This window comes from Takifugu flavidus, chromosome 10 (assembly GCF_003711565.1).
Source record: "Takifugu flavidus isolate HTHZ2018 chromosome 10, ASM371156v2, whole genome shotgun sequence".
Lineage (NCBI taxonomy): Eukaryota > Metazoa > Chordata > Actinopteri > Tetraodontiformes > Tetraodontidae > Takifugu > Takifugu flavidus.
This window is the reverse complement of record NC_079529.1, coordinates 4,162,861-4,177,087: the sequence shown is the minus strand read 5'-3', so window position 1 is coordinate 4,177,087 and position 14,227 is coordinate 4,162,861. Positions and strand designations below refer to the sequence as shown.

Below are 14,227 nucleotides of genomic sequence, written 5' to 3'. Positions count from 1 at the left end.
GGGGCGGGGGGGGGGGGGGGGGGGGGGGGGGGGGGGGTAGGTACATCTCAAATGTACATCTCTTCTCATTTTCTGCACGAAATTCCATACAATTTACACTTTACTTGGGATCTGCTCGTCATCTGGTTGGACACTGGTGTCAAGAATAAAGACAAAATCTTGCAAATTTGGGTGAAAATGCTTTTCAAATTATTGGTCCCAGTTTTTCCACTGGTAGCTCATTTTAATTCATGAATTTTGAAATTACATTGGGAGGGGAGGGGGACATCCCCTATTGCTCATTGACGTTTCATGGACTTGGACATTTAACATGACCAAAAATAGATATAACTTGTATGTCTAGCATCGTGTGCAATTGAGATTATTTAATAATTATTATGGCTGGCTTGGTTTGGTGCCTTGTATTTTTAATATGATGTAAAACCATCGGAGGTGAGGGAAATGCAAATAATTCATGTTTAGTATTCACAAGGACATATAGTACGGTGAGACTTGAGAAATACCAGGACTGAAAACTGGAATGAGCCGGGGATGGAGGGGGGCTCAATTTGGAAAATTTGGGAAGATTTTGCTAGTTACTCCCCACTTGTTCACTCACTCAGCATGTTGGTGAAAATGTTGCACTTGTTGCAAGCTTGTCTCCTTTCTTCAATCAAGCAAACGATCATTTCACCTTCTGTGTCCCAAATCAATACCCCGATGTGCCTTCGACAGCAAAGGGGGCTACTGGTTAGCATTTAAATGCTAAGTGCAAAGACAATTGGTTGTAAAGCTTGTAGATGCAGCCACGCCTTACTTCGGGAAACCTTTTATTCCCAGGAATTAGGCACCACTTTAGTTGAAACGCGTGATTATATTCGTCCTGATGTCCCCTCGGGAGACTGCATGAACTATGCGAGATTTCCAACGCAAATTCTTCAGATGCTACCAGCAGTACAAGAGGATTTGTACCACATCAAATGTTACTATAAAAACTGGCGTATCGTGGTCATCCTGTAAAAATACATGCTGGTCTTATTGTGGATAGGCTCACCCATGGAGGGTCAGCTTGTTTACTTCAGGGACATTTGGGAAGAATGCCGGTTGCACTGATAATTAGGGTAAATGTTGCTTGTTAGATAACTGCTTATAGCTCACGGCTACAACTTTGTTGTCACCAAAGTCGCACAAATTGCAGTAAACCTATTTTTTTCAGTGTCCTTTGGTTGTTCCTTTAGCCGCAAGTGCTGTGTCAGTGAAGTGAAAGGATATGACAGGGGAAATATTGAAAAAGGTTCATATGAGAAAAGGAAATGTGAACAAACCATAAGTGAATCCATTGGCTCTTAAGCCATTGTAACGTGTACAAATGTCAGTCTACAGTAGCCACAGGTGTAATATTTTAGGATCACTAATTGTATGAAAAATTAGTCCATCCATCAATCTATCCATCCATCATCTGCCACTTTATCCCTAAGCGTGGTCACGTTAGCCTATCCCAGCTGACTCCAGCTGGGTGACGAGGTACACCCTGGACAAGTCTGACAGCATGAGTTAACATGTCATGAAATGGAATATAAATGGTAGCTCCAGCTACATAAATATCTGTAATTAAAAGGAAAAGATGCAATTGTTTTGTTTGGGATCTAATCAACGATATTGCCCCATGTGCCTTATTCGTCCCCCAATCCATACTGATGATCTTTAAGGTGCATTCAAATTGGTGAAGGGTGATCATTTGGGGGTGGCTAGCATAGCTCATCTATCAAACAGTAAAAGACCCTAAAAATCTGTGTAAAGCAATTCAGTCATTTTCACCATTACAAGACTGAAAAGATGCTTGATGTTGGAGTTTATTTGGTTTTTATTAAGATCATTAAATACCCTGGATGATATATTTCAGCAGGCTTTCATACAAATCTCTTTACCTTTAAGATTATATTCCTTCCTCAACCAACTAATGCAATGCTAAAAAAAAGATCTCTTGTCATGGTTGTTTCCAATGTGGGGGATGGGGTGGGGTTGAGTAATACAGCAAGAAAGGTGTGCTGTACAGTATTCATAAGCTTTTTTTTAGAAAGGCGACTACTGAATGCCCAAGTGATTTAGTGTCAAACATGGCTGTCTGTCAAATTACTGGTGAAGAACCAATTTCGCAGCTGAACAAGGCCCAAGGGTTACTGGTTATAGTAGGTGGTGGTACTGTTTAAAATAGCAACCCCCACAAAAATAACCCCTCAAGAACCACATTAAAGACTAACACATCCTGCTTCATCCTGCTTCATGTCACTCATTAGGGAGGTGATTCTCTCTAATGCCAAGTAGCCTCCTTGTTAAATGCAAAGCCACAGTTGGGTTATTGGGTATGTAGGTGTGGAAAAGTTAGAAACTCTCTCTCTATATATTCATAGTAAACAACTTCACGTAGGTCAAAAGGCCCAAAGTAAAAGATAACACGTATAAGGTGTGTTTCCACTGCAGAAAGGGGTACTTTTTGGGGGGCCAGGGTCATTGGTGTGTGTCTCCACTGTTGTAATCTCCCTTGAAGGGCCATTTACGGGAATTTATACAGGGTCTAACCAAGTCCCTGCTCCACGGTAGGCACTTTGATCAGCCCTGAAAAACTCCTGGGTGGGGTTTGAGATTTACATGGCACTGATTAGCTAAACATGGGACAAGATGAGGCATGGAACCCAACAGAAGAGGAGCATTAGCCTAGCAGATGTCGCTTTTCCTCTCAATCATAGTGTCCATCCAGAAATGCGGTAGCCACCTGTCGAGGCAGCCACCTATTTTGCAAGTATCACAACAAAACATGTGGCATTTACTTAATATGTAGAAACATACTGATGCGCAAACAAAATGTCACATGGGCAAAACTACTACTGCCTCAGCTCCTTCCAATGATCTTTGCTGCTGACAGCTCGCTCGGCTGACATTGTGGTCGAAACTGTCGCACAATGTATATGTGGTGATCGAAACTCGTGACATCACCAAGGGGCCTTACCCTACAGTGGAGACATGGCCATTGAGAGGGTCACGTGGGGGCAGCAGTTCGTGACCCCAGGAACTCCTGCAGTGGAAACACGCCTATAGTTGAGTTCAAAGGTGCTATCAGAAGTGTTTTTACGAGGGGGATATTTGCACGGACAGCGGTGGACCGCCTGATGGTGTAACTCACTAAAAGTAACGTCACTTGAATCTGCAAGATATCCAAAATTTGGACCATAAACCCCTGCTGGACAGTTCTCATGAAACACTTTATTTTTCGCACATTTGATGTGGAAATTAACCAAACCAGGTTCCTTTAACCTACAGTGAGTTTTTATATTGTAGAAAGGTATCCTGTGAAGACTAAAGCTGGATTTATGGTCATACTGCAGCTTTAGGTGGCATCCTAAGCCTTAGCATACCTTTTAGCAAGAGTTTATACCAATGTGCTAATATTTCTCCTCTTGTCTGCATTTACCTCAGCCTTGAGGTTTCTTTCTGGGAATGTGCAGCCATCTGGCAGTATTTGCTCTGCTCTAATGAAGACCATGACTAATTCTGACCTTTAGATTAGTAACTGTTGGGAGTCCTCTTGGCCGCAGTACGCAGTTTACATGAGGGACATGTTGTTAAGAGGGCCTTTTCATTGGATCTCCATCAATGCTGGAATTAGGACAAACCTTTAAAGAACAAAGTAGCTCTTAAGCATTTGAAATGCTAATAAATAGAATTACACCATATCCTGGGGGAAAAGAGTGTTATAGCCCCTAAATTATCTCCTTTTGTGGAGCACTTTCACAGCAGACCACAGCACCTGCATTATGGTGAGGCAGGAATTAGGTGGCTAGGTAACGAGAGCTTATCATATTTAAATTAGAACAAAGTGGCACAGGTTAGGAGTCTAGAAACATGTTGAAAAAAGTGTGCCATTCTGAGTCACATTTTACCTGAGGCTGACAGATCTGATCCCCCACACACTTTAACTGCCCTTTGTGAATGTCAGAAGCAGTTGGAAATCCCTGAGAAATAAATCTACCACATGTCACATATAGAAGGATAGTTTCTCCAGACCTTGCAAATACTGTTTTGTCAGTGTTTGGTTGTTTGGTCGCACATGCTGAAATCGTGGCTGTCACCTATATCAGTTGTGTATTCAATACCAGCCCCCACTGCTATGCCTTTCACCTCTCTAGCTGGAACACTTGCTTTTGGCTCCATCTTGCATAAATCCCTATTTACTCTGTTCCTTTCAGGGTCAAGGGGAGTATGCTGGGTGCTATCCCATTTGCATATGGGTAAAGGCAGGGTATACCCCCGACTCAGTCGCCAGCTCATTGCAGGGCCCCATATGAACATTTGTGAGTTTGGTATCTTGCTAAAGGGTACCTCAGTGGTGGCAGACATTTGTATTCTTCCACCTATTTCCCATTTCTCAAATGCATCACTGGTTGCAAGTAAAAGTTTAGCCATGTTATGATTAAACTGTCCTTTCCAGAGTCCAGAAACCAATGAGTAATCTTTTTTTTCCAATGCTCACGTTCCAAAAACATGTTTACCTTATGTGATCTTGGGTGGTTTGAGCATGATTTCATTTTTTTTCTCATATTGGCATCTCCCCTTGATCTGCTAGCTGCCTGCCCCTCAAAGACACTGTGAAAAAGCCCCGTCTCTGAAGACAGAATGGGGGTCGAAAACATCAATAAAACACTAGAGGGACAGGCAGTGCACCAAAACACAACAAACCAGCCACTCACCAACATTATGGTTTGGGTTAGAGGGTGGGGGTTAATGTGCCTGCAGACACAAATATCAATTTATACACCGAACAGTTGGAGTTACCTCAGCCAGTTTGACAACGTTAGCATAGCGCAGATACACTTTTGATTTCAATGCACATTCATGACAGTTACTCAAACACTGAAGGTGAGCCGAGCATACTAATGCTTAGTTTTGTCAATGGAGGCGACACCATAAAAGATCACACAGGGCACCATTACTCATATTGTACTACATACACAATTAGCACTTTTGCCTGGCAGCTTGTGAGAGATCCTTAATTTAAACCTTGTATGAACCAAGCACAGAGGAGGCCCAGAGCCCAAACAACCAACCTCATCAATCTACAGCGTAGAACAGAGAAGTAAATTATGATTTACCATCAGGGAGTGCCAACTACCACAGTTTTGAATGCAATCATTGTATTTTTTTATTTATTTTTTTAAATAAAGGTGGTGTTTTTGGGATGAGCTCTTCTGAAACCATCTTAACTAAAAAGAACTCTTTTGGTACGGGTTGTATTTGTGAAGAACCTCTAGCCCAATGTTTTGAGTATCAGCATCAAGTTTTTTTTAATTACTGGTTTTACTGTAGATTCCATAATTCCAATGAAAAATTCATACCCAACCTTGACATCTTAAATTTACAGAAATTCAAATCCTTTAAAAATAGCAAAACAAACAGAATCGAAACAGGATTAAGTTCTATATACATTTTAATGGGACATGTAGAAACAATTCTGCCCCTTCAAACAATTATATAGTAGTACGCATACATGTTATAAAGAAAAACATCTGTATTAGGAACAATATCTTGAAAAATAAGAGAATTACAATTAAAAATGCAAAATGTAACTACTCCGTCTGTAATAACCGTTCAAGGCAACCTGGATGTGCAGTCAATATATGCCCAATCTCACTGGTTTATGGAATTCTCAGGGGGAAAAATTTTGCATTTTCATGCAAAAAAAATGTATAAAAGTAGGTATGAAAGAAAAGTTTTACAAATGAGTCAATGCACAGTCTGTACATTTATATCAGCAGTTAGAAGTATCAAACACACCCAACAGCATTGATCCGTTACTCTGTTTTACAGGTTAGCCCTCGTTTTGGGAGCTATGCGAGGTCTGGTGGTGAAGAAATGTCTCCAAGCAGGAGAATGTCTCCATGCACTCAGAACATTCATAAAGAACCACTGAGGGCTTTTCTTTTTTGTTTCGATTGCGGTCACTGACTTCTTCGTGTTGCAGGGCGGTTTCAACTGTGGGAGCGCCGCCGAGACACATCTGTCCACTATTTTCTCCACAGCTCGGGTGAATCTGAAGGGGATGCTCTGGGGAAACGCTCCTAAACTGAGCTGGAAACTTGGGAAACTTGGTAGGTTCCTTTTTATGGTAGCGCAGGTGCCTCTGGTAAACACAGAGCAGCCCAAATTTTTTCCCACACTCCTCACACTGATAGTTACCCCGTCCTGCTTTTAGAGATTGTTTCCCATAGGGCTGTTCGTCTGATGATGTTGCCTGATCATCTTCCTCATCGTCATCCTCATAGGAGCTTTTTCTTTTCTCTTTGGGAGAGTATGTGTTTTTCTCCCCGTTGCAGTAACTGGGGGCAAGGTCGTTCTGTGGGGTTGTGAACAAAAGTTTTAAAGCAGGTTTCATATCCAGTTCAGCGTTATGGTACATCGCTATGTGCCTTCTTAAGTCACAACGTTGAGGAAAGTGTCTGCCACAAAACATACACGTGTGCATTGTCCCCTTGTGGTATCTCATGTGTCGGGACAAACTGCTGGAATGATTAAAGACACGGTGGCAGTGTTTGCACGGATGCAACTTTCCATTTGGGTTGCTTCTTCTACGTCTGCCTTTAGATTGTATTCGTGGCTTAAAGGTTTTGGATTCATCGTTGAGCCGATCTATTTCCTCCTGTGTTTGATGAGTGAGATGGTGTTCTTTCAGAGCGGTTAAATTCTGGAAACGGTCTCCACATAAACCACATCTGTATGGTGTGAATGACTGATTACTGAAGACTTTACTATCCCAATTCTTAACATCTACGGACGTCCCGTTGCTGTAGCAATTTTTAATGGCTCCACCTTCGATGTTCTTTGAGTCAATGTCGTTGTCGATGTCGACATCAATTTCAGATGCAAATGAAGCTTCAGGCTCGACCCCTTTGCAGTGGTGCAGCGAATGCGTCTGAAAATCTGACATCCAGAAGAAATTCAATTTACATTTCTTACAAGAATATGGTTTTTCAAACCTTTTTTCTAGCTTATTTTCACATTTTCCAAATGGTAAAGCCTTCTCGGAAAGGTGCTTTTCCTTCCTATGAGTGTTCAGCGCGTCCAATTTGAGGAATCGCTTACCACAATGTCCACAACTATGAAATCTTTGATTTGAGTGGCCCTGGAGGTGTTTTATGAAAAACTTTCTACCTGCCAAAAACTTACAGCACAAAGTGCATCTGAAACCCTGTTGGCCATTTCGATATCGCTGGTGACAGAGTAAACCCTGCAGACTGGTAAATGACTTGTTGCATATCTCACAACAATAACTGTCCAAGTTCAGCTCGGACGGCCTCGGCCTGAACACCTCTCTCTGAACGGCTGGCTGCGTCTTTAGGTTAGAAGAAAGCGGGTTGGCGGGGAATGTGAAATGTGAAGGCAGAACTCCGGGAGACAGTGGCGGCGCCAACTGATGTGAATGCATCAAGCCATTGACGACCGTCAAGGTGCCGTTTTCTTGAAGCACGTACTCTCGTGGGACTTCAAATCCGTTGGAGGAACCGTCAAAGCAGAACGACTCCAAAGGTCCGTGAATGGCCATGTGGGTCACCACGTTGGAGTACTTGCTGAATCCATCGCCACACTCGGTGCAGATGAAAGTTGTTGACTCTCTGCCAAGATTCTGTTTTTCCATGATTCCACGATTATGTCCATGTGATGATGGCACTGCCTTTCAACTCACAAGCTTTGCTTCAAGTTCTATCCAAATGACCTCCATAATAAAATCTGAGTATCCATTTGCTCCAAAAATTTGAACAGAAGTAATCCCATGATTTATCAGCACCTGGGGATGAAACAAAGAATAATCAACAACATGGCCAGAGTCAACAGAAATGCAGAGCTGTGACTTTTGGCACACAGCAAATCTACTTAGTACAACATTATATGGTATTTGTAACAAGACCCTGCTTGTTAACACATTATAGCAGCCCATAATCTGACTCTCAACAAGCAAGGAGGTGACAGGTGAGGCCGGACTACAATTACCCTGAAGGGAGGGAAATCAAATGTACAGCTTGATTTTTTTTCCCCTCAATCGTTAACCCTAGATCATCGTTTTATATGTATAGGTTACATTTGAAGTATTTGTGTGTACGGAAGATGGGGGGTGGAATCAACAGATGGATAAATGCTTTGCCTTAGCCTTTCTCTGTTCTGGAGAGAATTCCAACTCCTGACCTTATTAAAGAGGAGTCCAGATCTCCACAAGCTCAGTTACACCATCCTTTGGGGCCATAAAGAGGCCTGTTCTGGAACATTCAAGCCACGATCAACTCTGGCATTACACAGATCTTGAAGAAGATCATCATAAATGATGCTGTAATGTACCTTATTCAATCATTATACCCCAGAATGTTCTGGTGTTTACACCGATTTACTCAAGCTAACCAACAGACATGAGTGCACTAAGAGGATACGCACTAATGTGTTCGTGAGCACCACAGGGAAATTTACAATATTTTTAGAGAATTATAGGGTCATTATTTGAAAAAGAACGGTGTCCAACAGTAGTGTCCAGCCACTTATGAACCCCCCCAAAAAATAAAATCACAAAAGAGGAGTGCAAGAGACATATGACTGTGGTATAGCACACTAGGATACTTGAGGCTATCCCTGTTCATTGGAAACACAAGCCAAACCAGGATTTAGCATACAAAAATAAAGGCATATATGATCAACACGTCACCTACGGCAACATTGTTGCATGAGCATTTTGATTCGGTTTCATACACTTAAATAGTAGCAACAGTGTTACAATGATGGGTGTTCTCAAATTCCCATTAGCTATTCCAAATAGTCTTCCCATAAACCTCACCACTTTAAATTATCCCACCATACCCAAAACTGAAAGGAGTACTAATAAACTAGAAAGAAAATGCATGAGACTTTCGTAATCATTTTACACTCCAACATGCACGGTCACTGGCACACTAAGGTCTAGACATTGGTGGTTGAGCCAGATGTTACGGATTATGGTATATTTATACAACGGTTAGGCTGGTGGCAGGGATGGGGACGATCCAATACCAACATAATTCAAAGAGTGCAAATTTGTTATCCAACGTGGACATTTCCAATCCATGATGTATGTTTGTGTCTTAGCTGGATACAAAATGTAGAACAGATTTCCTGAATGGAGGCGTGATACACACCTTTCCACAGTTGTCAGCCAGTCAGCTAGCAGGCGAGCATTGAGCAGCCCTGGGTCTGGGGTTTGTTCACATAAAAAAAAAGTGAAGCAAGGGAGCAACATGCAATGTTAGCAAGGCTGTAATCTTGCAAAGGTGGAATCTCCCTCCCAATGTACAATACAATTAACATAATCAAATATTTGGAAAAGCACATGAGAGATCACAGGACATATTTACCAAATATTTGCCAGAAAGACAAAGGCTATGTATGTTACGATTAAATGTAGCTCATCTTCTGACTGAGGCTCCTGAAGTGACCTGCATGACCAGTTGAACATTAATGATGTCACGCACAGAACTTTGATTACCTAAGTAAACAGGATGGAAGCCAGTCTCTACAGTCTAGTTTTGGAAAACATTGTGTGGCTGTCCGCAAACTTGTGAGCCCGGATTAGACGTGTATTTTGAAATTATTCAAAAATTTGATATTTCTCCAATTCAGTACCAAATGTAATTTACATGAATCAGATTCCAAACTGTCAGAATCACTGACTTGTGCCGATAAAACAGCAGATTCGCAGTGAGAACGATCCTAATACCCGTTACTGAAGGTAAATTGTGTTGATCTACTACTGTAAAAGAATGGAACACGTGTTTGACTTGTTTCACAACCTCCTGATCATGCCACAGAATAAAACGTCAGACTAAAACAGCTGTTGCTAGTAATGCTTCTGGCAGAACACAACAGTGAAGGGCACTTTGGTGCCTTTCTCTGTGAGCAGTTAAATATATGACACCAATAGGGGAAAATGCACAATTCTTTTGTGACTTTATAGTTACTTTATTTAAAATAAAAAATTACAGACATATTGGTTGGTTAAGAGATAGTCAAACTCTGTATACCGTGTTCCCTCATTTACATATCCGTTTTTCTAAAGCCAAAAGTCCTTTACAAGGCGACGACACCGGACCTGGGTTAACATCACCCATTTTGTAAAAATAAAAATATAAACAATTAACTAATATTAAGGGTTGACAGAAAAAAAGGGATTTGTAGCCATTATGCCACCGACCCAGTTATTAACAAACGTGCAAAACATGAAGGTTTACCACCTCCAATTTAAGTGTTGAAAAATACTTTTTTCACCCAGACATTAACGGGGGAAGACTCCAAAAAGGTGCAAAGGTATTCTAACAGAGTGACCGAATTTGAAGGTGTTTTGTGATATTTAGTATGACTGCTAATTTAGCTTCTACCATCTTCACGGGTAACAAAAATCGCTATCTCGAAAATTTATAACAACCCTGAACGTCGACCACTTATCCCGAAGACAAGCTGATCTACTTACCACAATAAATTACATTTGTAAGAGGTAAAGTAAATCCAAATCTTGTGATGGATCCTAAAGCTAGCTAACGATAGCATCCTCCATCTAGGCCGGGGCTGTCTCGCCCACGGCGAAATTTCTTCTTCTTCTATTTCTAGCAGTTCTTCTTCGTCTATTTTTAAAGCGGATGGCATCTAAAAGAAGAAGGCGCATTACTGCCATCTACTGGGCTTCGGTATAGGTCAGAATAGAAGGGGAAAACGAGAAAAAAATTCCTTCACAAATTCCAGGACTCTCTTTTCCCGTTTCCCTTAAAAAACAAGGCTTTGTGTTTGTTCTTCACTCCTCAAAACTGTGCAGATTAAACGCTGTCAATTTTCATCATTATTATTATTTTTTAATTTGTTAACTATATTGACCATGCCAATGTAAAATAAAGACAAAAAAAAACAACATTTAGAACAAGATAATAAAGTAAGAAAGAAAAATATGGATCTACATGTGTATTTGCAAGTTGAGCTCGAATGTTGATGCTGAGTAGTTAACTGTTGGACTGAATAGACCCATTTCATTGGCCATTTTATTTTTGGCCAACCCTTGAAAATGTATCTTTGTTTTTCTTGTGGCATGATGAAAATTGTTCTGGAAGCCGTTTGTCACCAAAACCGTGAAACCACAAAACTCCAAAAATTGAAAGCCTACCGAGGAACAGATTTTTTTCTTTTATATTTCCTATATTTTAGGAAAACATGCTGTGCTGTCCCCCTTTTTTTATTTGTATTTTGTCTCTTCCATCTCTTCTGATACAAGCGTCCCATAATATAGTCATTCATTCAAGGGTACAATTTTATGTGGAATTTGAATCCTTTGATAACAGAAATAGGCATTTAAATTGTAATCTCTTCTTTAAGATCTGGAATATTTCCAGATAATTGTTTGGACCTTGTTGTAAACCTGCTGTAGTTACCCTCACAAGGGTGTCTCTTTATTCAGTCTTCTTTTCTTGATGTGATGGTGTGAATATTTTTGTCCCTCATTGATAAAGGGATTCTTCAATGTTCTTGCATGTTCCTTTTGTCCTTTCCCTATCATTTGCTCTCATTCTGATGGATGGAAATACTTAAGCTCTAGAAGATCAACACCTGGAGAAGAAAATGTTTAGTTTCCATCTATTTGAGGCCCTTAAAATAGAGGCAATCTCAAATAATAAGTGGATGGCCTCAATGCTGGTCAGTTCCAGTCAGGATTATGTAAAAACCCGACCTGCTACTTGGTGCTTGATGACCTGTCTCACAATATGGCCTCAGGTTAATGGGAAGAGAAGCAGCCTACTGTGGGTAGGACAAAACCACTGTTTGTGTGAGCTGTGTGGTATTTATCTACATCAGGAAATACTTTGTCCTTTCAGCAGATAAATTTCTACATTGCTACTTCAACTTTGACAATTTTGTAGGTCTGTGGATGTTTTCCAGTGTTCCAGCGAGACCACGTCGACCTACTTTGCTGGATATCAATCATAGTGTTTCCATGGCGACATGAAGAGACGCAGCGATAAAAATGAACGTTGTAGTCTCAACGTCTCCCTCTGCTGGTAAATTAAAGTTATTGAAAAGTCTGAAACGAATCAGCAATTACAAACAGGAAGTGGGCTCATGCAACTACAGTTATCTTAATTTTAAAAAGGGAAAACACAATAGCTACAAATATCTGTTTCTGAACTTTATTTGATCCAAGCAAACATCAAAGCTACCAACATTTTACATGAAAGAATATAATACATGCTTGTTTGAGAGACACTGAGAGTCAACAATCAACAGCAGATGTCATCATCTTCAGTGTGGTCCACAAGGACCAGAAATACATTTCGGAACCTGATGAGAGTGGGAGCATTTCACATGTGTGTACTGTAATTTGCTATGTAGACTTTCCAGTCAAGTCACTCTTTATTCTGACTGTATGTTTGTTGATTTAGATTCAACGTCAGAGCCAGGACTCTCTTGGAAGGCATTCTCCAACACTTTCACAATGGATCTGTGGATTGCATCCTTGAAATTTGGGCTGATGAACACATACAACAAAGGGTTCAGACAGCTGTTAACGAAGGCCATGCTGGTGGTTATGGGGATCCCAACAGAGACAATAAAATACAAAGATGGACTCGGCGAATAACTTGTGTAAGCAGCCATCTCCAACAGAGCAAAGATGTGAAATGGAGCCCAGCACAGAAAGAAGGTGGTGATAACAGCAGTGATGATCTTAAAAGGACGGCTGGACTGGCTGGTCAGGGTGCGATTTCTTCTGAGGCGATGGATTATGACGGCGTAGCAGGAGATGATGACGGTGAAGGGGACCACGAATCCCAGGAGGAAGCGGGTGATGGTCATGGCCCGATAACGTAACAGTCGAAGCTGTTGCACAGACGGGGTTTCATAATCGTCAGAGAGCGCGTAGTTGTTGAAGCACCTGATGTCTTTGCTGCCATTCAATTGAGTCGTGTCTCTGAAGACGAAGTGCGGAATGCTGAGAATCAGGGCCAGGACCCAAACAGCCAGACTCAGACAGGACGCCTTGCGTACGCTCCTGTGGTTCTGAGCCCAGATGGGAAAAACCACGGACACACATCTGTCCACGCTGATCATCACCAGGATGTACACACTGGCAAACATGTTCAGGTTGATGAACGTGCTGTTCATTTTACACATGAACTTGCCAACGGCCAGTGGAAATCCATGGCCACGTAAGTGACGCTCAGGGGCAGGAACGCCGTGAAGAGGAAGTCGGCCACGGCCAGGTTGAGGAACCAAACGGTGTTGACGGTCTTCTTCATCTTGAAGCCCGTCACCCAGATAACCACGCCGTTCCCGAGGACGCCCAGAACAAACGCCAGGGAGTAGACGATCATGCTCATGGTGTTGAGCGACCATTTCAGATTATTTGAATAGCCAATGAGAACTACAGGCGGACCTGTTATATTGATTAAACTGGAGTTGTTAAAAGTCATCTCCCTCGCTGACTGGACCTGCAGTCAACAACGAGACAGTCAAAATTTGTATCATCATTTGCTAAATCAGCAACTCTGAAATTAGCACCGAACTGAAGAAACATTTTTCAATTGTGCCCAGAAGTACAACTAAGCCAACTACTACTACTAAATAAATAAATAAATAAATAATAATAGTAATAATAATAATAATAATAATACATATTAAAATGTGCATGTAGTCATGACATCTTACCTACACCAAAGCTTGGATGGATGCAGAAAAGGTTTTTGTGGCTTCAAATACCAGGTAGTTATCAAAACACTGATGTTAAGCCTGAATCTGCTGCGGGAGGTATGCTGGTTCCATTAGCATCAAATGAACTTTATGCCAGAGCCTCCGCTGTATGGTAACGCCTTGGTTACATCAGATATTGTCAAATGTTAAGCAAGAGACCTTTTACTTGTAGTTGAAATAAAATTGCGCAGCTGCAACAGTTTAGAGGAAAAAACATCTGTCATTGTTTGTGTAATGTGGCAAAGCAACCTCACGACAGTCAAAGATCTTTCTTAAAACACCATCACAAAGAACATTTCTGTACTCTGCTGCAATAAATGATGCCATGAAGGAGAGATGGTGACAAATTTACTGTATTCATGTGTAGGAAAAACAATAAATATAAATAATCATTGATGAGAATAATCCCATTTCAAAATACTAAATAATGAGCTTTATTCATGATTTATTAGAAATA

At 41.1% G+C, this 14,227-nt stretch overlaps 1 protein-coding gene and 1 pseudogene across 2 annotated transcripts; both read right to left on the bottom strand.

Moving 5' to 3' along the window:
- Positions 1–5,443: 5,443 nt before the first annotated feature.
- Positions 5,444–10,668, bottom strand: si:dkeyp-84f3.5 (uncharacterized protein LOC334144 homolog). Of its 2 annotated transcripts, XM_057045545.1 has the most exons (3): positions 10,514–10,632; positions 9,186–9,240; positions 5,444–7,816 (listed from the first exon to the last, which is right to left on the bottom strand). In XM_057045545.1, the coding sequence occupies exon 3, from the start codon at positions 7,664–7,666 to the stop codon at positions 5,843–5,845; it is 1,824 nt and encodes a 607-aa protein (XP_056901525.1). In that variant the 5' UTR covers positions 7,667–7,816; positions 9,186–9,240; positions 10,514–10,632; the 3' UTR covers positions 5,444–5,842. The 2 variants fall into 2 exon arrangements, with proteins under 2 accessions (XP_056901525.1, XP_056901524.1); XM_057045544.1 differs by lacking the exon at positions 9,186–9,240 and having other exon boundaries at positions 10,514–10,668.
- Positions 10,669–12,198: 1,530 nt separating this feature from the next.
- Positions 12,199–14,070, bottom strand: LOC130532747 (chemerin-like receptor 1; annotated as a pseudogene).
- Positions 14,071–14,227: the final 157 nt, after the last annotated feature.

Coding starts and splice junctions, on each gene's coding strand:
- si:dkeyp-84f3.5 (XM_057045544.1), bottom strand. CDS start 7,666: ATGGAAAAACAGAATCTTGGCAGAGAGTCAACAACTTTCATCTGCACC.